Here is a 25693-nt window from a genome sequence, read left to right as displayed (position 1 = left end):
TCATCATCATCATCATCATCATCATCATCATCATCATCATCATCATCATCATCATCATCATCATCATCATCATCATCATCATCATCATCATCATCATCATCATCATCATCATCATCATCATCATCATCATCATCATCATCATCATCATCATCATCATCATCATCATCATCATCATCATCATCATCATCATCATCATCATCATCATCATCATCATCATCATCATCATCATCATCATCATCATCATCATCATCATCATCATCATCATCATCATCATCATCATCATCATCATCTATCTGTTGTCCATGCTGGCATGGGTTGAACAGTTTGACCAGGGCTGCTAACCTGAGGGGTTGCACCAGACTCCAGTCTGATTTGGCATGATTTCTATGGTAGGATGCCCTTTCTAACACTGAGAGTGTAATGGGTGCTTTTACATTCCACCAGCATGGGTGCCAGTTGTGTGACACTAGTATCTGCTACGAGTATGATTTTACTTGGCTTGATGGGTTTTCTTCTCAAGCATGGCATATTGCCAAAGGTCTTGGTCATTTGTCATTGTCTCCGTGAGGCCCAACGCTTGAAAGGTGCTTTTTATGTACCACTGACACAGGTGTTAGTTACGCGACACCAGCATCAGCCACATTGTCTCCGTGAAGTTCAGTGCTCAAAAGGTGCTTTTTACATGCCACCGGCACAGGTGTCAGTTATGTGACGTGACATGACAGCGTGGGTGGGAGCAGGGGAACAAGCCAGGTTGGAAGGTGGGGTTAAGAAAGAAATTGTGGACCAGGAGGTCACATAGGTTGTAGGGGCTTGTTTGAAGGAGGGAAGGGGTAGGTTGGGGAAGATGTGCGAGGTGGAGGAGTCAGACTGAAGTCACCGGAAGGCTCGGAGAATAGTGCATTGGAAGGGCAGGGTGGAGGGGTGGTAGGTGAGGGGAAACAGGAGAGAGGCAATGGTGGGGCAGGTGCAGGGAATATACGATGGGCTTATTTCAGTTCCTGTCTACCAAATCCACTCACAAGGCTTTGGTCGGCCCAAGGCTATAGTAGAAGACACTTGCCCAAGGTGCTACACAGTGGGACTGAACCTGGAACCATGTGGTTGGGAAGCCTGTGATTATATATATATATATATATATATATATATATATATATTTGACATTGAATTTTTAAACTACCATGAAACCAAAAATAAAAATCTCACTAACATCTTTATAACCACAACTTTTGGTTATTTCACAGAAATCAAAGCTGTCATGGTTTCCAGCATCTGTCATTTGACCACCAACAGAATCATGACAGCCATTGTTAATGATGACATGTTTCAGATTATCAGATCCTCTCTGACCAATTGTACTTAATGCACCCATGTGCATAATAACAGCACCATCTCCATCGAGACAAAATACCTGTAAAGAGAAAAACAGAACACATATATGTATATAAACACGTTTATTTCAATTATTTATTTATTTTATTTTATAGAGCATGTAGTGAATAATAACATCGTTGGTTGCAGGTCCAATCCATATGGATGGACAATAGTACAGTTACACTTAGTAATTCTGAAAAGAAAGTGGCATAAAAGTGTTGTAATGAAAAGGCATTAAATGTAAAGAATACATGGGAGAAAGAGGGTCATTCAAACATGGATTCAACCAAGGGACCAGCAAATCAAGCTGACAAAAGTTTGATAAGATAAAATAAAGATATAAAGGCAAGAAAAGCCCCTGGACCATCAGGAATCACTGCTGAGATGCTTAAAATATCTGGTACAGCAGGATATGGCCAAGTTACCCACATGATTAACCATGTTGTGTAGGAAGGTGTCAGTTAACAATTACAAGGTTAAAGTAGATGCCTTTGAGAATATAGATTTATAACACAATTACAAAGAGAGAGAGAGAGAAAGTTAGCCGAGATAAGATGCAGTTTGATTTTGTACCAGAGAAAATTACTATGGATACTCTCTTTCTAGTAAGATAGCTACATAAGTACATAACTCAAAGTAAGCCATTATACAAAACCTTCAAAAAGGTCCCTCATTCAGTGACCTGGAGCTTTCTAAAGAAGCAAGGGGTAGATGAATGGCTTGTAAGGTTGATAAAAACATTTACAGAGATGCTATCAGTAAAGTGAGAGTTAACAATAAGTACGGAGATGAATTTAGTGTGGAGGTAGGACATCAGGGTTTAGTTCTCAGTTCCTTCCTATTTATTTAAGTCCACCACTGTGTGGAGGCGCAATGGCCCAGTGGTTAGGACAGTGGACTCGCGGTCATAGGATCGTGGTTTTGATTCCCAGACCGGGCGTTGTGAGTGTTTATTGAGCGAAAACACCTAAAGCTCCACGAGGCTCCGGCAGGGGATGGTGGCGAACCCTGCTGTAATCTTCCACCACAACTTTCTCTCACTCTTACTTCCTGTTTCTGTTGTACCTGTAATTCAAAGGGTCAGCCTTGTCACACTGTGTCACGCTGAATATCCCCGAGAACTACATTAAAGGTACGCATGTCTGTGGAGTGATCAGCCACTTGCACGTTAATTTCACGAGCAGGCTGTTCCATTGATCGGATCAACTGAAACCCTTGACATCGTAAGCGACGGAGTGCCAACAACAACAACAATTTAAGTCCACCAACCCATAACACAGAAGTTTAAGACTGGTTGCCTGTAGTAACTCATATATACTGATAACCTTGTTATGGTAGCCGAATTTATAGTGAAATTGCAATTGCAAAAGAAATTTTGGGTGTGGAAACAGAACCTAGAATCACAGCACTTTAAAGCTAATTAGGCAAAGACAAGAGTTTAACTAAGTGGGAAAACAGACAAGTCCCTACTCTAAGCAGGGAAATGAGTTTGCTCAATATGTAGACAAAGAGTAGGTAGAAATTCCATACAGTGTACCAAATGCAAATTTAGGATGCACAAGAAATGCAGTGATATCTTAGGTTAACAAAGTACATTTTGTCTATGATAGATGCTCAGGTGCAATAAACACTAAGAGCACATAGAAAATAGTCTTTCTCAATTGCCCAAAAAGGTCCCTAGAGGCAATAGAAAGCTTCTGTTACCTTGGTGACCAAATTAGCAGTGGTGGAGGTTGCTCTGAAAATATAGCTACTAAAATAAGAACAGGCTGGAGGAAGTTCATAGAGTTTTTACCTCAGTAAGTAACAAAAGGTTTCTATTTAAGAGAGAAAGGCAAATTGCATGATGCTTGTGTATGAACTGCAATGCTACATGGTAATGAGACATGAGACCTTATTGTAGAGGACTTGCAAAAACTAAAAAGAAATGAAGCTAGCATGCTCCAATGGGTGTGCAATGTAAGTGCGCATGAATAACATAGGACAAATGTGTTGATAGCAAAATTGGGCAAAAGTGGGGAATCAGATGCAGTGGGCAAAAAAGACATGTGCTGTGTATCAATGAAGACAGCTTTATAAAGAAACTGCCAGTCACTTAATGTGTATGGAGCTTGGGGAAGAGGGAGGCTCGGGAGATTTGGGACAAAGTAGTGAAAGCTGATCTTATGGAAGAGATGACAAAGGACTGAAATGACTAGTGATATCAAGTGCTCAAGAACATAGGCTCATCTCGGCAAAACTGAGGTTCTGAAAGCACAACACACACACACACATGCGAATGATGCAATAGAAACAGCTCTATAGTAAAAATTCTATATTAAAAATTGCCAGAAACTGCATGTTTTGTTCTGGAAAAATCCCTTTATAGATGTATTATGTTTTTTAACACAATATGTTAATAAAGGGATTTTTCCTGAGCAGAAACCGCAGCTTCTGGTGATTTGACTACACACAAGTATTAAGCATGTTGTATTGATAGAATTCTTACTATAGAGTTGCTTCTATTGCCTTATCTTTTATCTTTTAATTGTTTCAGTCATTTGACTACAGCCATGCTGGGATACCACCTTAAAGAATTTTTAGTTGAAAGAGTTGACACCAGTACTTATTCTTTTTTAAAGTCTAGTACTTAGTCCATCAAATCTTTTGCAGAATTTCTATGTTATGGGGATGTAAACACATCAATATCAGTTGTCAAGCGGTAGCAGAGGACAAACAGAGACACAACACACACACACACACTACAGGTTTCTCTCAGTTTCCATCTACTAAATTCACTTACAGAGCTTTGGTCAACCCAAGGCTATAGTTGAAGACACTTGCTCAAAGTGCCATGCAGTGGGACCAAACCTAGAACCATGTGGTTAGGAAGCAAACTTCTTACCACACAGCCACACCTGTGCCTATATACTATATGTATATAGTTCATACTAGCTGATTCAAAACTGCTTTAGAAGTGACATGAGTATGTGACATTGATAAGCTGCAACAACAACAATACTATCTGTTATCCTTGTGGGACTTCTAAGGTGATTTCATTTCACCTAGTTCTGAAATATATTGTACTTTTCAGTACAATCCATCTATAAAGGGATTTTTCTTGAATGAAAACCACAGATTCTAGTGGCATTTCAACTACACACATACATTAAGCATGTTGTATTGATAGAATTTATACACACATATATATATATATCTTTGATATCATTTTAAAAAAATACATGTTTATTATGGACTTCTGGTAGCACATGCACAATGATATACAGTGACCTCTTTTATATTGACCCCAGCCAGAGTGAAATGTTCATGACAGGACTACATATGCAAACACATTACGCAAACAAGTAACCTCTCATTTGAATTGCATGTTTGAATATCTCTGTAACTTCATTTGCAATTTGTGTGATATAAACCGTTGAACATTTTTCAGTACTTTTTTCTTACACATTTATTGTTGTTAATGGTGGGTGTTTTCTTCCTGCTTTTTTAATACTAATAATATTTTGTTTTAAGCTTGTTTCAGTTGCTGACAAAGTTTTGAGTTGAAACCTTTATGGTAGTAGGATTTACTCTTATTATTACAACTTATGTTTTATTATCTTTTTTACAGTTAACACACACGTACATACACACACACACACACACACACACACACACACACACACAAGTTGCTATGTTAGTACTTGCTAAGTTGTGGCATTTACTGAAATGTTACTTGTTGAGTTTTTGCTTGCTGAGTTAGGGTGTAATCTGTTGACAGATGACTCTGAGTTCTATGAGAGGATGATGAAAATGACAGCTCTGTATACACTGATCTTGGTCCAAAAGGATGATTACTGTTCCATAGCATGTTATAAAACTTTGACAACAGTATAGGTGGTTTGATATAAAATCAGTTAAAATTTAAAATATTTTCTTGCCATATAGTTAAACCAGAAGTGAAAGTTTATATTGAAATAGGATTTGTTATTTGCATTTATTTACATATCCTAGTCATGCATTTCATGCCTTGCATTCCTGCAGGAGACCCAACAATTTTAAACAGACATACCTGCACGAAGAGCAATGTACTAAATATATTATTCATTTATATATATTTGGAAGTACAAATGGGGGAAAGTGTATCTAATGCATATAGTAGAGTTTACTCATTTAAAGCTGATATATATATTTATTTGTATAATGTTTGGATTAGGAATGGTACTGGAGTAAATGGATAAGATATAACTCTTTTCCAAGTTCAAAACTGAATGGAAGGTTAAAACTAAAATCTTCTATATATAATTCTTGAAGGGTTAACACAATAATATGATACTTACTTGTTTGTTAGGTTTCTGTGAAGCAATTCCAAGAGCAATTGCTGAAGCATGGCCCATGGAACCAACAGTGAGGAAGTCACGTTCATGACCCATATCTTTTTCGACTCTAAGATAAGAAATAGTTTTATGTTGACATCATTTATGCAGATATAATTACAATAACAGTACTTTCTATTATAAGCACAAGGCCTGAAATTTTTGGGAGGAGAATGGTCGATTATATTGAGCCCAGTATGCAACTGGTACTTATTTCATCAACCCTGAAAGGATGAAAGGCAAAGTCAACCTTGATGACATTTGAACCCAGAATGTAAAAACAGACAAAATGCCACTAAGCATTGTGCTTGGCATGCCAGCTCACCACCTACAATTATAATAATGATGTCAAAAATTTATGTTACATTAAAATATAAGTGAAGTCAGTAATTAAATTTGGATCATAGATTCACTAGTACAAAGCTCATCTACTTTTAACATATTAGTAATCTGTTCAGAATTGAGTTATTTTCTGAAAAGGAAGCCTAGTTTTGGGGGTGTTTTGACCCCAGTATGTTATAATAATTGTATGATGCTTGTGTATGAACTGCAATGCTACATGGTAATGAGACATGGGACCTTAATGCAGAAAACTTGCAAAAACTAAAAAGAAATGAAACTAGCATGCTCCAATGTGTTGAGAGCAAAATTGGGCAAAAGAGGGGGATCAGGTGTAGTGGGCAAGAAAGACGTGTGATATGTATCAACGAAGACAGCTCTATAAAGAAACTGCCAACCACTTAATGTGTATGGAGCTTGGGGAAGAGGGAGGCTCAGGAGATTTGGGACAAAGTAGAGAAAGTTGATCTTTGAATCTTATGGAAGAGATGACAAAGGACTGAGATGACTGGTGATATCAAGTACTCAAGAATACTGGCTTGTCTCAGCAAAACTAAAGTTCTGAAAGCACAACATACACAAACTCATGCACACACACATCATCATTAACAATGCTGGCAGAATCATTAGCATGCCACGCAAAATGCATGGTAGCATTTCATCCATTTTTACCATCTGGGTTCAAAGGTCAACTTTAACTTTCATCCTTTCAGTGTTGATGAAATAAGTATGTTATAAATGAGAGATTGTTTTGACTACATTATATGTGTTACTGTTTTAATACAATACAGATTAGATCCATTTGGATATATTATAGCTGTGACAGTCTTGTTTGTTACATATGTGTCACTGTTTGGTTATATTACACATGTATTTAACAAATACCCGTCTTAACTCAAGATAATTGGGATAATAGTAAGAAAATGACTGACATTGAAACCTACAAACACCGCTAACAAATAGAAAACATAAACATAGCTCTGTCTCTCTCTTTTTGTCTCTCTCTTTCTCTCTCAACTATAATGTTGTAAGGTTCATGAATAACAACAATTATATTTAATAATAGAAAGCTTCAATAATTTGACTTCCCATCTATTCACTTGAAGTCCAAGTCACTATGGTGTATAGTCTCTTCTAAAATAGTTCTTTGTTGACCTTAAAAATGGGACTACAGCCATCATTTTAAACTTGTGCAATATACGATAAAAGTAGCCAAATTTACAGTATTAAAACCACCTGGTCAACAACTAGAACCATTGAATGTATAAAACTACTTACCTATACTCAAATAGTTCCCTAGATAACATTCCTGTTGTACTGACTACAGCATCTTTACTGCCAATGTTATCAATGATAATCTTCATGGCTTCCTCACGAGTCAGTAAAAATCTAGATAAACAGATAAATTGATCTTGCTTAAATTTAACAAGGCTGCTTGTTAAATGGAAAACCATTTTCAGCTGTTGACATACAAAACATATATAAGAGATTTTCATAATAAGGTATTAATATAAAAACATTTTAAAAGAAGTAAGAGATGTTTAAAGATAATACTAAGATTAAGCATACACTTAACAGATCAGCATAGTATTGCATGAATGTGTAGTTATATACACTATGAACGCATACATATAAATCATCATTATTTTATGTCTGTTTTTACATGCTGGTATGAATTAGACAATATCACATTATCCATTGCAGTAACCTCATCAGCCCTTTTATGAGAGCCAGCATCCTGATAGCAGACCCTCAACATCTCTTCAAACATTTTCCTCAATCTTCCTCTTCTACAGGTTCTTTCTATATGGATTGTTTGATATTTCATCCAACTTATTTTGATTTGCCAAGCATAATACTAGGAGTTCTATTTTGCAAGAGTATCAGTATTAAATCAATATCTAACAATAATAAGATGTTCAAAAATATTCAATGGTGTGATAAATTAAAAACAATAAATTTCACTCAAAGCCCCAAAATTTGAAAGAGTAGATTAAAAATGGAAGTATTAAAGGTAATATACTAATTATCTTCAAGTGAGTGTACATGGCCTAGTAGTTAGGGTGTTACAGTCATGATAACAAGATAGTGGTTTCAATCCCTACATTGGGTGGTGTGTTGTGTTCCTAGCAAAACACTTCTTTTCACATTGCTCTGAGATCATTTTGACACTTGACGTGTGGTACTCTATGCATCTGTTCAGGCTACATTGATTTCATGGAGGGAGTGAACTAATGTACAACACATACAGTTGATCCCTATAAACAAATCATTTGTGCAAGTCCTTCTGCAAAAATTAAACACTCATACGCTGTATTCAACAGAACTGAGTAAACTGTGGAAATTCATGAAGAAGAAACAAGAATAAAGGAAGATTTAATTTTGACTTTCATGAATGTGGTGGTATACAGACACTTTGTATTTCATATAAGTGACTGAATTGATTACCAGTCTATAGGCCAAAGTTTCAAGGGATCATATCATGGTCCAGATTACTGCTGTAGGTGATAAGGGTGACAGGTTATTTTTTAGTCTTACTTTAACTTGCAATACTGAGATTGAATGGTTTTATGAACAAAATCAGTGATAGACTGATATCTAGAAAAGGATATATCATTGAATTATTGCCTTGAAATGTACAATAAACTCCACCACACAGCAATACTTTAGTACAAAAGCAGTAGATAAAAAACAAATCTAATGGGAAAACATGCCTTTTTGATTTTTGTAAACTTTATTTTCTCACTTTATTATAAATATTTTTCTGCAATGCTACTCTACATATTATACACAGCCAGACACTGGTTATATGGTAAAATAATAAAGAAATAAAAGATAGTAGTGTGAAACTACAAACATCTTTTAGTAGTAACATTTTACTACTATTACTAAAATGGAAAATCCAACTTTTCAAATAACTTAAAAGCAAAACAATACAGAAAAAAATTAGATAAATCAAAGACAAACATACTCAGGAGTTTTTTCTCTCAATTTATAGGGAAGAAATGTTTGCCTCCTTACAAGCAAACAATAAGGACCTTTTGAACTTTCCATATAATGACGGGCAGTTTTTAAAGCCTAGAAAAAAGTTAAAATATCTTTCACATTTGTTTACACAGAAATCATATATTTTCTATTTCATATAAGAATTTAATTTGATAACTGAAATTCATCTAAGATTAAACATTAAAAAAATATTCATATCCAGAGAAAAGATTGTAATATACACTCAAGGCCTATGTGAGTGGAGTTCAGCCAGTACATCAGCCTAGAGCCTTGAGATCCAAGAAGGGACTCTATGAATTTCTGATGGGAAAGAAGTAGGGGCTTCCTAACTTGAAACAGTTCATGACATCATTCTGCTACAGTTTTTCTTATTAGTTATTCATTGTCAAATTCCTATCAATTAGAAATTCACTTGTTTCTTTTATCTTTTACTGGTTTCAGCCCAGGGCTGAAATCATGCTGGTGCACCACCTGTAGTTACTCGGTGTTGTTTTTGGTATTGTTTTTGGTGAAGTAGCGAGTTGGTTGAGTTGCTCTTCTTTGTGTCTCCCGCTGCAATGTGAGTTCATCTGGTATCTCAGATAGAAACCTGTCCAGACGTTCCTTGAAAAGTTCTACATCAACACCATGTAGATCTCTAGGGTTGCCCAGCAGGATTTGAACAATTGTGGGCCCTTGAAACCCAAACTATTGCAGTACTGTGTCCTTATTTTTGATGGGGAAGACGGGATCTTTGGTACAATGCAGTGCTGTCCAGTTTGGGGATCGGTATAGCTGTCAATTCCAAAACTGGGAGCTAAACCCTTCAAAATCTTCCAAATATATATTACCGCATATCTTTCTAATCTTCTCTCCAGAGAAAAGAGACTCAGCTCCTTTAGCCTTTCCCAGTAGCCTATTTTTTGCAACGAGTCAATCTTCTTTGTGTATTGGCGCTGGATTGCTTCAAGTTCCACAGTTTGTTTCACACTCTCTGGGGACCATAGTTGGGAGTAGTAGTCTAAGCGGCTGAGAACAAAAGTCCTCTAGAGGAGTAGCTGGGCCTCCCTTTCCCTGGTTCTGAATGTCCTCAGAGTCCATCCAGCCACTCGCCCGCACAGTGTTGCCATCTTGGTAATATGCACATAGAATGTTGCATTATTGCTCATTCCCCAGGTCATACACCGATTCTGACTCTGGAATTATATTACCTGTCCAATGTATTCCGATTTTAGCCTGGTGTTGGGCTGATAGTGGAGTGCCTGAAATTTCATAGCATTGAACTGCATGCTATTTTTGTTAGCCCATTTGTATACTTCATTCAGGTCTCTCGGCAGTTTTATGATGTCCTCTGGGTTCCTAACTGCCTATCATACTTTTGTATCATCAGCATAACTGATCAGATTGGTTGACTGTACCATGGAGGGCATATCTGAGAGGGCCACCACAAAAGGTAGTGGCCTCAGTACAGTTCTCTGTGGGACTCCACTGAGAATTGGTGTCTTTTCAGAATGAGCACCACTGACTACAACTGTCTGACTCGTGCCCTTCAGAAAGTTATGCAGTCACTCTCCCAGTTTCCCAGTAATACCAAAGTTTTGCAGCTTGTGACAAATCATGCCATGATCAACCTTGTCGAAGGCCTTGGCAAAGTTCAGGTATATCATGTCTACAGCTGACTGGTTTAGCTGTTGCTTCAGTACCCAGTCAAAATGCTGCAGCAGCTGTGTGAGGCAGCTCCTCCCTGGACAGAAGCCATATTGCATGTTTGTGAGAAGGTTGTTTTCTTCTAGGAACGTAATCAGCCTTTTTCTGACAATGAGTTCCATTGTCTTGCTAATGTGTGAGGTCAGAGAGATGGCCCTGTAGTTTTTAGCATCTACTCTATTCTCTCTTTTATGGACAGGGCATATTATACCCTCTTTTAGCATGTTGGGAAGTTTAATACATGCAAGGAAACTCTGAAAATGTATCTACAGTGGCTTTGCAAGAGTCTTTTTAAATGTCTTTAAGAGGACAGCCAGGAGTCCATCTGGGCCCATTGCTGAGTTTGATCTCATCTCATCAATGGCTGATATTAAATCCTCTTCCGTTATGCTGATGTAATGGATGGTTACCGTTTTCCCAAATAGATTCGTTACATTGAAAAACTCCTCCAGCTTGTTTGTCTGCATATTTTCCAGTGGAGAAGTGAAAACACTTTGGAATTGTTTATTTAGTGCTTCACTTATCTTCCCTGGATCTGCAGATAAGGAACCGTTTTTACCAAATAGTGGTGCTATATTATAGTGTACTGAGGCAGACTCCTTAGCCAACATGTAGACAGCTTTAGGATTTCTTTTTATATTTCTTTTATATTTCTTTTATATTTTCGACTTCCCATGGGAGAGTTTTTAGTTTATTTTCAACCTCAAAGAGTTCCTCTGTCAGATGGAATTTCACGCTGTCATTAAGGTGTTTATTTAAACAATTTGAGATCTTTATTCTCTGCCACATGAGTATTCTCCTGTCTCAGGGAATGTCTCTGGGACATATTCAATGCATATGGCTCCCATTATTGACATGAAATTATTGAGTTTCATATCTTTGTCTTGCATAGAGAGGCTTTTAGGCCAGTCCTGCTGGAGTATCAGTGTTTCAAGTCACTTCCAGTCAGCCTCAAAGAAATTTAGGCTGGATAGGGTTTGAGCACCATCTGTGCAGAGTTTATCTTTAGTTAATTCTGGGCCATACATTGTCAGTTCTATAATGTTATAGTCTGAGAATATTGTTGGTGATATATTTGCATTGTGGATAATTTCCACATTATTAGTAAAACAGAGGTCCAGGATATTTTTGTGCCTGGTTGAAGAGAGTATGATCTGCTCCATGAATACCATTTTCATAAGATCAAGTAGAGATTCTGCTTGATTTCGCTCTTTGTGTGTCATTCCTGTGGTTATGTTGCTCTCAGGCTACCTGATGTTGGGGAAGTTGAAGTCACCCATCAGGAATATAGTAGTACGTTGATCCAATTGTGTTAGTGCTTCCTTTATCGCACTGAGGCTTTCTTCAAATTTTTTTTATTATACCTAAGGCACCTACTATGATAGGAATTGTTTCTGTTTTTAGATTCCACATTCGAGTTATCTCTATTTCCAGCCTGTTCTTCTCCCCTCTCCTACCCAACTTATTGTCACTTTCCTCCACTCATTCTCCCATCACACCTTCTTCTTCTGCTCTATTTGTGTCACAGATCTAGAGAAACCATTTCTCTTCAGGGCAGCTGTAATAGAATTATTTGGTGAATTACCTTCTGCAATTTCCCAGGCACACAGGAACAATCCTATCTTTGTAGACTGCCAATTTCTCGTTTGTCTATGGTTATGTGTGCAGTTGGTCTTTGAGTGCAAATATAGAAGAGAACAGAGGTGTGATGGGAGAATGAGTGGAGGAAAGTGACAATAAGTTGGGTAGGAGAGGGGAGAAGAACAAGCTGAGGAGGGAAGAGACCAAAGGGGTGATGGGAGAAATGTGAGGGGTCAGACAGGAAAGTTGAGGCAGGGAAAGGGACAGAGAAGGGATTGAGAAGGAGGCAGAGATGAGGGAAGGGTAGGTATGAAGGGGAGAGGATGCAGGAATGGATTGTAGGTGTGAGTGGATGGAGATAGGGGGATGGAAGTAAGTGGTAGTGAGAGAGAGGGTAAGAGAGAGAGACTAGATACACATTGATTCTAGTACAGAGAGAGAGAGAGGAGGATGTATCACTAGTGTGTGAGTGAGAATGTAAATATCTTTGTAAATAAGAGCAAAGTAATGGAGAGAAAAGGAAGAGGAAGTTAAATTATATATGGGAGCCCACGCCAACATCTCTTCAATTATCCGGATAACTGAAGAGATGTTGGCGTGGGCTCCCACCCTGGCATCCGAAACTCGGAGTTTTATCATGGCTACTGAATAAGTGTCACATATTTTTACAGATATATATATATATATATATATACCAGCCTGGTTTGTTTTTGTTTTGTATACTCCTGAAAGAAAAGTGAATTATTCGAATAGAAAAACACTTTCCAAACTTATAATCAAAATAAATGAATAGGTTAGTAGAAATCAAAAGCCAGTATTTATCAAGATCTTGTTGGAAATATATACAAAGAAGAGAAGAAATGTCATGCAGATCAGAAACAAAATACAAAAAGAGAGGGTCAGTAACTTATAACTTTCTTTTGGGACCTTTTGTTAATTTAATTATAGAAAGTGCACGTATACTTATCTTACCTCGAGTATTTCTTAAAAGATAAAGTTGCACATTGTGGTGGATCTTGTTTATCCATTATGATTACTCAGTTTTCATAATAATGTATTATAGAGATTCATTTATAATATTCTTACTATAGTCAAGTATTCTGGTTGAATTTGAAGTAAAAAGGAAATGTACATGACTGTGCTCTAGGTGTAACAGCCAGGAACTGATGTGGCCTACTGGTGTGAAATGTTTCTTTTCCAACAGTCTAAGTCTGTTGTGTGGCTATGAAGTAACAACATCAACAACAACAACAATAATGATTTCTTTTATTGGTCACAAAGGCTCAAGACATGGAGAATAATATCAAAGGAAAATAATAATGATGACAATAATAATAATAATAATAATAATGATTTCAAATTTTGGCACAAGGCCATCAAGTCATGGGGATGGGGTAAGTCGATTATATGAACCCCAGTGCTCAACTGACACTTGTTTTATTGGCCCTGAAAGGATGAAAGGCAAAATTAACCTCGGTGGAATTTGAACTCAGAACGTAGTGACAGGTGAAATACTGCTAAGCATTTCATTCAGCACGCTAATGACTCTGCTAGCTCACCACCTTAATAATAACAACAATAATAATAATAATAATAATAAATAATCTTTTCTACAAAAGGCACAAAGCCTGAAATTTTGGTGGAGGAGACCAGTCGATTATATTGACCCTAGTGTTTCACTGGTACTTAATTTATCAACCCCGAAAAGATGAAAGGCAGAGTTGATCTCTGTGGAATTTGAACTCAGAACGTTAAGACTGACAAAATGACGCTAAGCGATTTGCCTAGTATGCTAATGATTCTGCCAGCTCACTGCCTTAATAATAATAATAATAATAATATTGCTGCACAAGACCAAAGCCTCCCCACCAGAAATTACCAAAAACACATAATGAAAAGAAATATAACAAGTAACTGTAGAATATGTGGAGATCGACAAGAAACAATAAATCATATTATCTCTGGCTGCCCAGTCCTGGCTAAGAAGGAATATAGTCACAGACACGACAGAGCTGGGACCTATATACACTGGAAGCTATGCCAACATTATGGAATAGCAACAGAAAAAAGATGGTATAAACACACGCCAGAAAAGGTCACAGAAAACGAGAAAGCAACCATACTCTGGGATATGCCAATACACACAGATAGAGAAATTAAGGCAAATAGACCAGATATAGTTGTCAAAGATCATGAAGGAAAAAAATGCCTTCTAATTGATGTTTCAATACCAGCAGATGACAACGTTTCTCTAAAAGAAATGGAAAAACTTTCAAAATACAAAGACCTGGAAATAGAGATAACTCGAATGTGGAATCTAAAAACAGAAACAATTCCTATCATAGTAGGTGCCTTAGGTATAATAAAAAAATATTCAGACAAATACATAACAAAAACACCAGGACTTACAAATATATATAACATACAGAAAATTGCACTACTGGGCACTGCACACATTCTACGCAAAACACTTTCAATACAGTAAACATAAGAGCACCACAGCAAACCACAGCACATACCCAAGGCGCACAGAGCTGCGCTCGGTAGTGAAGTGAAAGCACGTTATAAAAATAAAACTACTGAATAATAATAATAATAATAATAATAACTAGCTGGACTTGTGAAAAATTCATAGAAAACATAAAAAATATAAGCTTTCATTGCTCTGTACAAATCACAGGCAGGTTCATTTGCAGCATTTCCATGCTTGTAGAACTTGTCTCAAACCAGCAGAAATCTCCAGTAACACTGCCATGCCAGGGACTTCTGGAAATTATCTGTCGGCCCTGGCCTGAAAGTCCTCTGGCAAGTTCCCTTGTGATGCCCAGAGTTTCACTCTTGCCCGCCAATATACTAATAATAATAATGATTTCAAATTTTGGTACAAGACCAGCAATTACTGGAGAGGGGCTAAGTTGATTACATTGACTCCAGTGCTCAACTGGTACTTATTTTATCAACCCCAAAAGGATGAAAGGCAAAGTTGACCTTGATGCATTTTAAACTCAGAATGTAAGGAAATATGAAATGCTGCTAAGCATTTTGTCTGGCATGCTAATGATTCTGCCAACTTGCAACCTTTTTTAATAATAATAATAATAAGCACACCCACTCCCGTTACTGACTTGGTCATCTAGGTAATGGAAGCTATCAACTACTTCTAGTTTTTCTCCCTGGAATGTGGCAGAAGTTCTTCTCCGCACATTTTCAGTGTTTATTGCCCCTGAGCATCTGCCACATACAAAAACTATCTTCCTAGTTAGCTTTCCTTTGATATTGCTGCACCTCTTATGTATCCATAGCTTACAATGGGTACATCTTATAGAGTTTCTACCTACGCCTTTTCTACAAATCGAGTAGAGCCATCTACCTGAAGGGTTTGTGGTTTGTCTACCTTCCTACTTATTAGGACTTTGGTTTTAGCTAGGTTGACTCTAAGGCCCTTCGATTCTAGTCCTTGCTTCCACACCTGAAGCTTTTCCTCTAGTTCTGATAGTGACTCAGCAATTAGTGCAAGGTCATCAGCATAGAGGAGCTCCCAGGGGCATCTCGTCTTGAATTCCTCTGTTATAGCCTGGAGGGCTATGATAAATAGGAGGGGGCTGAGGACAGAACCTTGGTGGACCCTACCAGTACCTGGAATTCTTCACTGTACTCATTGCCAATCCTCACCTTACTGATAGCGTCTCTGTAGATGGCTCGCACAGTTATCACTAACCATTCTTCTATCCCTAGTTTCCTCATTGACCACCAGATAAGGGATCGGGGGACCCTGTCAAAGGCTTTCTTCATGTCAACGAAAGTCAGGTACAGAGGTTTATCTTTAGCTAGGTATTTCTCCTGAAGCTGTCTTACCAGGAATATAGCATCAATGGTGTTTTTCCCTGGCATGAACCCAAACTGCATCTCATCTAAACTGACTCTCTCCCTAATTAGTTGGACAATGACCCTCTCCATGACTTTCATTACCTGATCGAACAACTTGATACCTCTGTAATTATTTGTATCTAAAGCCTCACCTTTACCTTTGTAGCAGTGGACTATAGTGCTGCTACACCAGTCATTGGGTATGACTCCTTCATGTATCACCTGGTTAACTACACGGGTGTCTAGGCTATAGCCGACACTGCCAGATATTTTGAGCATCTCTACAGTGATTCCTGATGGGCCAGAGGCTTTCCCTGTCTTCATACTATTAATTGCTTTATCTACCATGGTACTGTCAACTTGGATAGCTGGTCCCTCTGTTGGGTCGACATTCAGCAGACTCTCTTTCTCCCATTCATTCTCTTTATTAAGCAACCTTTCATAGTGACATCTCCAGACCTCTCTCTTTGCAGCCACGTTTAGTGCAAGTGAACCATCATCCATGCGAACACATTTCTCTCCAATGACATCATGATTCTCTCTCACACATTGTCTTGCAACACAAAATACCTCAAGTTTTGGTCCTCATGGTGCAGAACATTGGCAAATTTTTCTTATCTGCTTCCCCTCCGGCTAAATAGACCTGTCTCCTAGCTTCCCTTCTCGCAGTCTGATTTAATTCCCTGCTACCACCATTCTTCCAGTCCTTCCAAGCCTGTTTCTTTTGTCTGTGAACAACATTGGTCCAGCACCACATTATTTTGGGTCGAGAGGGGACTTTGCACCATTCACAGATCTAGTCAGTGGCCCTCAGCAGGTTGTCCCGTAGAAACTTCCAGTTGTCTTCTACATCGTATGAAGCTATATCCCCCTCTATTACATCAAAAGCTTTGAGTAATATGTCTCTAAATCTCTGTCCATTTGCAGGATCTTTAAGCTCCTAGACTCTTCTCCTCCATGCTGGTTGTCTTCTGGGCAACCACTAAGCCCTGATCCTGAAGTCACTAACTACTAGTCTATGTTGTGGGGGTACATTTTTTGCCTGGGAAGGTTCTGGCATTTATAAGCAGCCATCTTACCCTTTTTCCGGTGAGAATGTAGTTAATTTGGCTAGTGTGTCTGCCAGAATGGTAGGTGACTAGGTGAGTGGCAGGTTTCCTGAAGTTAGTATTGCAAACCATAAGGTCATTTGCATCGCAGAACTCCAGCAGCCTGGTTCCCTCTTCATTACGGGAACAAAACCATAGCCTCCATGTATGCCATAGAAGCCCCCTGTATGTTGTCCAACATGTCCATTGAAGTCACCAGCCACAAAGAGAAGGTCCCTGTCATTCATCAATGAGATAGTTTGCAACAGGGTGTCATAGAATTGGTCTTTCTGCCAATCCGGTAGTCCCAGTTGAGGGGCATAGGTCGAGATGACGGTAGCTAACCTATGGTACAGCACTAGTCTAATCTTAAGTATTCTTTCGCATACTCTGACTACCTCGATTACCTTATCCACCCATTTCTCTGCAAGAAGTATACCCACGCCTCCAACCCCATCTGTATTCCCTGCCCAGAAAATCTTGTACCTGTGTTCTTTGCCTGTGAGGAACCTAGCGGAACCTCCTCTCCACCTTACTTCTTGGAGGCAGCAGATATCTCCGTTCAAGCATCTCAACAATCTCACCAGACCTTTCAGTGTGCTGACGTTGAGAGTGCCAACCCTGAGGGTGTGGGAGGTATGGGCCCATGAGTCTGTGGGCCCATGGGCCCATGAGTCTGTGGGAGGTATGGGCCCATGAGGTGGGACCCTGGGACGGGGGACAGCAGCATCATGTACCTGAAAAGAAAGCTTGCATTTGGCAGAATTCATAAAGAAGCAGTAGCCTTCAATTCAATCTGCATGCACTACACTATCATATTTTTGCACTAAATGATCACTATATGATCACTAGGAGAAGATAAACCCTAAGTAGGGGTGGGGGTGGCATGAAGCCTTTAGAAGTGTTCATGGGAGACAACCAAAGTATGGGAGAGGATAGGAAGTTCTGGTACAGGTGGAAGGTTTGGGAGGGCGGGTGTACCACGAGCAGAGTAAGGCAGAGGTATTAAGATCAAGTAGGGGAATTGGGGTGTGTGCATTAGTTTATAGTCCTGGCGAAGCGAGTGGTAATCGAATGAGAGAGAGAGAGAGAGAGAGAGAGAGTGAGTGAGAGAGAGAGAGAGTGAGTGAGTGAGAGAGAGAATGAGAGAGAGAGTGAGAGAGACAAAGTAAGGCAGAGAGAGGGGTGGGAGGTTAGTGGTCAGAACATGAGGGAGAAAGATATTCTTTTGGGATTTGTGTAGCATAGTTTAACGAGACAGCAAATGTTGATAACAGTAAAATAGAATTGAAAAATCTGAGAGTTTTCAGACAGCTAATCTAAGACTGAATTAGAGAAATAAGTGACTGTGTGATAAACTTGAATAAATGAATGAATGTGATGACATGGTAATGAAATAGACAGAATAGTGAAAGAACTAAGTAAGGGGTTATGATCTGCGCATAAATAGGAGGGTATGAACGAGGTTGAAAAGACAGAAAACTTCTTATCTGGGCATCCTTCCGAGATTCATATTTCTTCGGCAGAGGTATTCGGATCAAGTAGGGGAATCGGAGTGTGTGTGTTAGTTTATAGTCCTGGCAAAGTGAGTGGTAATCGAAAGAGAGAGAGAGAGAGAGAGAGAGGAAGAGAGAGAGGGGGAGAGAGATAGGGAGAGAGAGAGACATACAGACAGATAGACAGAGACGGAGAGAGAGAGTGTGAGGCAGAGAGAGGGGGAGGGGGGTTAGTGGTCAGAACATGAAGGAGAAAAATATTCTTTAAAAGGCAGACTGTATGACACATGTGTACAAACAGCCATGCTACATGGCAGTGAAACATGGGCTGTGACTGCTGAGGACATGTGTAAGCTCACAAGAAATGAAGCCAGTATGCTCCGATCGATGTGTAATGGCAGTGTGCATACTCAACAGAGTGTAAGTACCTTGAGAGAAAAGTTGAAACTAAGAAGCATCAGTTGTGGTGTGCAACAGAGACAATTGCGTTGGCATGGTCTTGTGGCGAGAATGGATGAGGATAGCTGTGTGAAAAAGTGCCAGACCCTTGCAGTTGAAGGAACCTGTGGAAGAGGTAGACCCAGGAAGATCTGGGATGAGGTGGTGAAGCACGACCTTTGAACATTAGGCCTCACCGAGGCAATGATTAGTGACTGAGACTTTTGGAAATATGCTGTGCGTGAGAAGACCGGGCAAGCCAAGGGAGACCATAATCTGTGGCCTTTGCCAGGGGTGTAGGCAGCCCACTTATGCATACCTTTCCTTCATTGGACACTAAACTCTGCTTGCGAAGACCTGTTGAGGCAAGTGAAATCGAAATCGAACCAAATTCGATGACTGGCACCTATGCCAACCTTTCCTTCATTGGACACTAAACTCTGAGACCTGTTGGGGCAGGTAAAATCGAAATCGTAATTGAAACAAATTCGATGACTGGCACCTGTGCCAGTGGAGTGCTAAGAGCACCGTACAAGCGTGATCATTGCCAGAGCAGCTGTCTGGCTTCCGTGCTGGTGGCATGTAAATAGCACCATTTGAGCATGATCATTACCAGTGTCACCTTACTGGCACTTGTGCCAGTGGCATGTGAAAAAAACATTTGAGCGAGGTTATTGCCAGTGCTGCTGGACTGGCTCCTGTGCAGGTGGCACATAAAAGACACCATTTTTAGCATGGCCAGTACTGCCTGACTGGCCCTTGTGCTGGGGGCACGTAAAAGCACCCACTACACTCACGGAGTGGTTTGTGTTAGGAAGGGCATCCAGCTGTAGAAACTCTGCCAGATAAGATTGGAGCCTGGTGCAGCCATCTGGTTCGCTAGTCATGAGTCAAATTGTCCAACCCCTGCTAACATGGAAAGCGGATGTTAAACGATGATGATGATGATGATGAATAATCCTTTCTACTTTAGGCACAAGGGCTAGAATTTGTGGGAAGGGGGATAGTCGATTACATTGACTTCATTACTTGAAAGGATGAAAGACAAAGTCGATCTCAGTGAAATTTGAACTCAGAATGTAGCAGCAGATGAAATACCGCTAAGCATTTCGCCTAGCATCCTAATGATTCTAATAATAATAATATGGAATTAAACACAATGGCACAAAGGAAAAGAATGGAATTAATCACAATGACATGAAGGAAAATACAGACAGGGGGTACTTGCAGTAAGTGAGAAAAATATTGGCTTCAAAGCTGAATGCCAGAAACATAATTTTGCCAATAAACTTGCACACAGTTGCAGTAGTTCGGAATGGCATTGGAATCCTGAAGGAGACAGAGTAAGAGCTAAAAGAGATGGACAGGAAGTCAAGAAAGCTCTTAATGATGCATGGAGCCCATCATCCACGTGCAGACACTGTTTGCTTGTACGTGAAGAGAGCAAATGGAGGAAGAGGACTGATAAATGTGGAAGACTGCATACGTATTGAACTCGAGAGCTTAATGAGGTACCTAGACCAAAGTAAGGAAACCTTGCTAGTGTCAGTTAGGAATGAAGGAGTATTGAAAACAGAAAAAAAGGAAAAACAAAGGAAAAAGGATATGAAGAAGAATTACGCAACAAGGGACTACACAATCAATTCCATGCAGCCACAACAGAAGTTGCTGAAAAACATAGATGGGATTGGCTGAAGAAAGGAACACTATAAAAAAAACGAAACCGAGAGCACTATACTGGCAGCATAAGATCAAGCTTTTGCCACGAACTGGAGGGTCAACCTTAGGATTGAGAAAGTGTCTCTGCTGTGCCACATCTGTAGTAGAGCGGATGAAACCATTGCTCATATCACAAACGAATGCCCTAGACCTACCCAGAACCACTACAAGTTGAATTGACATGATCAGTTAGTGAAAGTGCTATATTGGAAACTGTGCAAAAAGTGGGGGCTAGAGAGAGGCAAGACATGGTACGAGCACAAACTGCAGAAAGTGACAGAGTCAGAAACTAGCAAAATCTTATGGGATTTTCCATCAGGTGCTAGAGCATAACAGACCAGACCTGGTGGTGGTCGACCAAATGTACCATATAGTTGATGTTGTGTGCTCCTTTGACCCATGAATAGTTAAGTAGGAAGGCGAAAAAATAGATAAATACAACCCACTTAAGTACAAAATGGCCTGGCTATGGAAAATGAAGAAGGTGAAGATAGTGTCAATTATTTTTGGGTCCTTGGAGACAGTATAAGAAGGCATCAAGAGGTATATAAAGGAAATTGGAATAGAGTGCTCAGAATAATCAGGAAATTACTAGATAGCTGAAAAGAATGGATAGCATGGTACTGTAGGCTACAGGTAGCAAGCCCATTACACATGCAAGACTCCAGGAGTTCCAACAAAACCTGTGATAAAAAGAAAGTAATAAAAATAATAATAATAGTAATAAATATATAAAACATGCCATGAATAAATGGCAAACAGTGCTGCAGCTCCAGACAAAAGAGGGAATCATAAAGTCTAAAGCCATCCCCATTAGAAGAGGAATATTCCAAGAAGACTTACTTTCTCCACTTCTTTTCAGCTCAACACTGACACCTTTAACTGACATGCTAAACAGATCTGGATATAGATACAACAGCTACAGTAAAACAATCAACTATCTCTTGTATATGGATGATCTAAAACTGTATGCTGCAAATGAAACATGACAACAGGCAGTGCATGGATTTACCAAAGAAATAAACATAAAATTCAGCTTAGAAAAATGTGCCAAAGCAACCTTGAAAAGAGGAAAACTAGTTAAAAGTAACAATATAGCACTAGATAAAGAAAATGAAATAAGGTAATTAGACCAAACCGAGACATACAAATACTTAGGAATCAATGAACCAGATATAGTACAACACACACATCTGTAAGTGAAGACAAGGAATATTATAGATGAGTCAGATTAATACTTAGAAAAGAGCTCAATACAAAAAAATAAAAAGATAATAAGTATCAATACTCTAGCTGTCCCAGAAGGCACTCGGCAAGAAAAAGAAATAGAACTGAAATATTCTTAATAGGACTCTAAATGAACTAACCAAACTACATTGGAAAACAAGAAAAAAATAATGACAGAATTTGGAAAACACCACCCAAAATCTGACATAGAAAGGTTATATATACAACGAACTGAAGGTGGTAGAGCCCTTACACAACTAGAAAACTATTATAAAATAACCACCATAGGATTATAGGATTACAGAAATATCTAATTCAGAAACAATAAAAACTGGTACAAATAGCCATAAAACAAGAGCAAAACAAAATACTGTTTTCTGTTTTTAAGGAAGTCGAAAAATACAAGAAAGAAGTCATAGTACCTGACAACTATGAAGAAAAAAAAGGAAACAACAAAAGCTGTAAAAAAACTGAAATCCAAACTGAAACTAGAATAACAAAACACCATGATAAAAGAATGGCAAGAAAAGCCCTTACATGGAAAATACTGGAATGAGAAGCTCAGGACTTAAAGTAGTGACAGAAGGATTTTTAACTGCAGCCCAAGATCAAAGCCTCCCCAGTAGAAGCTACCAGAAACACATAATGAAGAAAAATACAATAAGTAACTGCAGAATATGTGATGATGAGGAAGAAGCAAATTATATTGTCTCTGGCTTCCCAGTCCTAGCTAAGAAGGAATATATCCACAGACATGACAACCAGCACTATGGAATGATAACAGAAAAAAGATGGTATAGGCATATCCCAGAAAAGGTCCCAGAAAATGATAAAGCAAACAATACAATTAGATGGAAATCAAGGCTAGTAGACCAGATATAATTGTCAGAAATCAACAAGAAAAATTTGTCAAATATATGTATCAATCCCAACAGATGACAATGTAACTCTAAAAGAAATAGAGAAAGTCTGAAAATACAAAGATCTGGAAATAGAGATAACCCAAATGTGGAACCTAAAAATAGACAATATGTATAATATGTATGATCAAAAAACATGCAGACAAATACATAACCAAAACACCAGGACTTACAAATATATATAACATATAGAAAATAGCATTGCTAAGCACTGCAAATATCCTATCAAAAGGACTTTCAATACAGTGAAGATAACATTACCAAGACAAACTACAGCACATACCCAAGGCACAGAGCTGCACTTAGTAGTGCAGTGAAAGCATGTGATAAAAACAGACTACTAAATAATAATAATAATAATAATAATAATAATAATAATATTAATAATAATAATAATAATAATAATAATAATAATAATAATAATAATAATAATAATAATAATAATATCCCTAAAAGAAATAGAGAAACTTTCAAAATACAAAGACCTGGAAATAGAGGTAACTCGAATGTGGAATCTAAAAACAGAAACAATTCCTATCATAGTAGGTGCCTTAGGTATAATAAAAAAATATTCAGACAAATACATAACAAAAACACCAGGACTTACAAATATATATAACATACAGAAAATTGCACTACAGGGCACTGCACACATCCTACGCAAAACACTTTCAATACAGTAACCATAAGAGCATCACAGCAAACCACAGCACATACCCAAGGCACACAGAGCTGTGCTCGGTAGTGAAGTGAAAGCACGTTATAAAAATAAAACTACTGAATAATAATAATAATGATGATGATGATGATGATGATGATGATGATGATAATAAAAGCAGAGACTGAAGGATTTTTAATTGCTGCACAAGACCAAAGCCTCCCCACCAGAAATTACCAAAAACATATAATGAAAAGAAACATAACAAGTAACTGCAGAATATGTGACGATGGACAAGAAACAATAAATCATATTATCTCTGGCTGCCCAGTCCTGGCTAAGAAGGAACATATTCAGAGACACGACAGAGCTGGGACCTATATACACTGGAAGCTATGCCAACACTATGGAATAACAACAGAAAAAAGATGGTATAAACACATGGCAGAAAAGGTCACAGAAAACGAGAAAGCAACCATACTCTGGGATATGCCAATACACACAGATAGAGAAGTTAAGGCCAATAGACCAGATATAGTTGTCAAAGATCATGAAGGAAAAAATGCTTTCTAATTGATGTATCAATACCAGCAGATGACAACGTCTCCCTAAAAGAAATGGAGAAACTTTCAAAATACAAAGACCTTGAAACAGAGGTAACTCGAATGTGGAATCTAAAAACAGAAACAATTCCTATCATAGTAGGCGCCTTAGGTATAATAAAAAATATTCAGACAAATACATAACAAAAACACCAGGACTTACAAATATATATAACATACAGAAAATTGCACTACTGGGCACTGCACACATCCTACACAAAACACTTTCAATACAGTAACCATAAGAGCATCACAGCAAACCACAGCACATACCCAAGGTAGACAGAGCTGCGCTCGGTAGTGAAGTGAAAGCACGTTATAAAAATAAAACTACTGAATAATAATAATAATAATAATAATAATAATAATAATAATAATAATAATAATAATAATAATAATAATAATTAAAAAAAAAATTTTTTTTAAATGCCCTGATGCTACCAGGCAGTGGCTTTCATGGCTTCTTATCTTAATTGATTGGAAGTGTTATGTACGTTGTTTTGTCTTGGTATAAAAGATGGGCTACAGCAAATATTCTGCTTAATACCACAGATTTGCTTGTCAGTTGTTTGACCTTAACCAGTTGAACATGTCCCTTGGTGGCTGATGATATGTGCATCTCTGATCACGAGCAGAAGTAGTGGGGAGCATCATAGCCATGTGTTGAGAGGAGTTCTTTGGGGTTTGAATAATTCACCTTTGGAAACATGGGTGTTTTGTTCATCATCCTTAAACAAACCTTATTCAGGGACCTTTTGAGCGGGATGGGCTACTCGACCTGAAACAAATTCTAACTGGGCCCCACCTGCAAGGTCATGCGCTGTTTATCTTGATATGAGATCACCATGCCACGCACATATGGTTGTGATGCATGTGCCTGGTATACCCTTATCAGACAGGTAGTCATGATGGGTATATTGGGCTTTGTATATTTTACCCCAGTGTCACTTTGATGGCATGTACTGCTCTCTCACTCAATAACAATAATAAGAAGAAGAACAATAATAATAATAATAATAATAATAATAATAATAATAATAGCTGTATTAACTGGTACATCACACATATTGAGAACAGTATTGTCGCTGTGAATTTTCTTTCCTTTTTTGCCCTTTATTTTCTTTCTTTACTTTTATATTTTATTTTTCATTTTTCTCTCTTCACCTTTTTTCTATCACGTGACTTTGTAAATGAACAATCTGGCATGATTATTTTAATGGCCCACGAATGTATACAGTGCATGTCTTTACCCTAGATGTCAAGAAGGCACTCGGCAAGGAAAAGAAACAGAACTGAAAGAAGATGATAATGCAAGTGATAATAATAGTACTACTACT

At 38.3% G+C, this 25693-nt stretch overlaps 1 protein-coding gene across 8 annotated transcripts in view; it reads right to left on the bottom strand.

Moving 5' to 3' along the window:
* Positions 1-25693, bottom strand: part of LOC106874397 (uncharacterized) — a 300833-nt gene that overhangs the window by 5931 nt on the left and 269209 nt on the right. For 7 of the 8 annotated variants that reach the window (XM_089359809.1, XM_052971686.2, XM_052971687.2 and 4 more), the window contains 4 exons: positions 9040-9146; positions 7347-7457; positions 5694-5799; positions 1211-1411 (listed from right to left, as the gene is read on the bottom strand). In XM_089359809.1, the coding sequence (XP_089215935.1) occupies positions 1211-1411; positions 5694-5799; positions 7347-7457; positions 9040-9146 (525 nt within the window). Of the gene's footprint in view, positions 1-1156; positions 1412-5693; positions 5800-7346; positions 7458-9039; positions 9147-25693 lie in introns of those variants that run through there. The other variant, XM_089359808.1, reaches the window with a different exon arrangement.

The sequence above is a fragment of the Octopus bimaculoides genome, chromosome 11, assembly GCF_046866305.1.
Source record: "Octopus bimaculoides isolate indiv1 chromosome 11, ASM4686630v1, whole genome shotgun sequence".
Taxonomy (NCBI): domain Eukaryota; kingdom Metazoa; phylum Mollusca; class Cephalopoda; order Octopoda; family Octopodidae; genus Octopus; species Octopus bimaculoides.
This window is presented reverse-complemented; position numbering and strand designations above follow the sequence as displayed.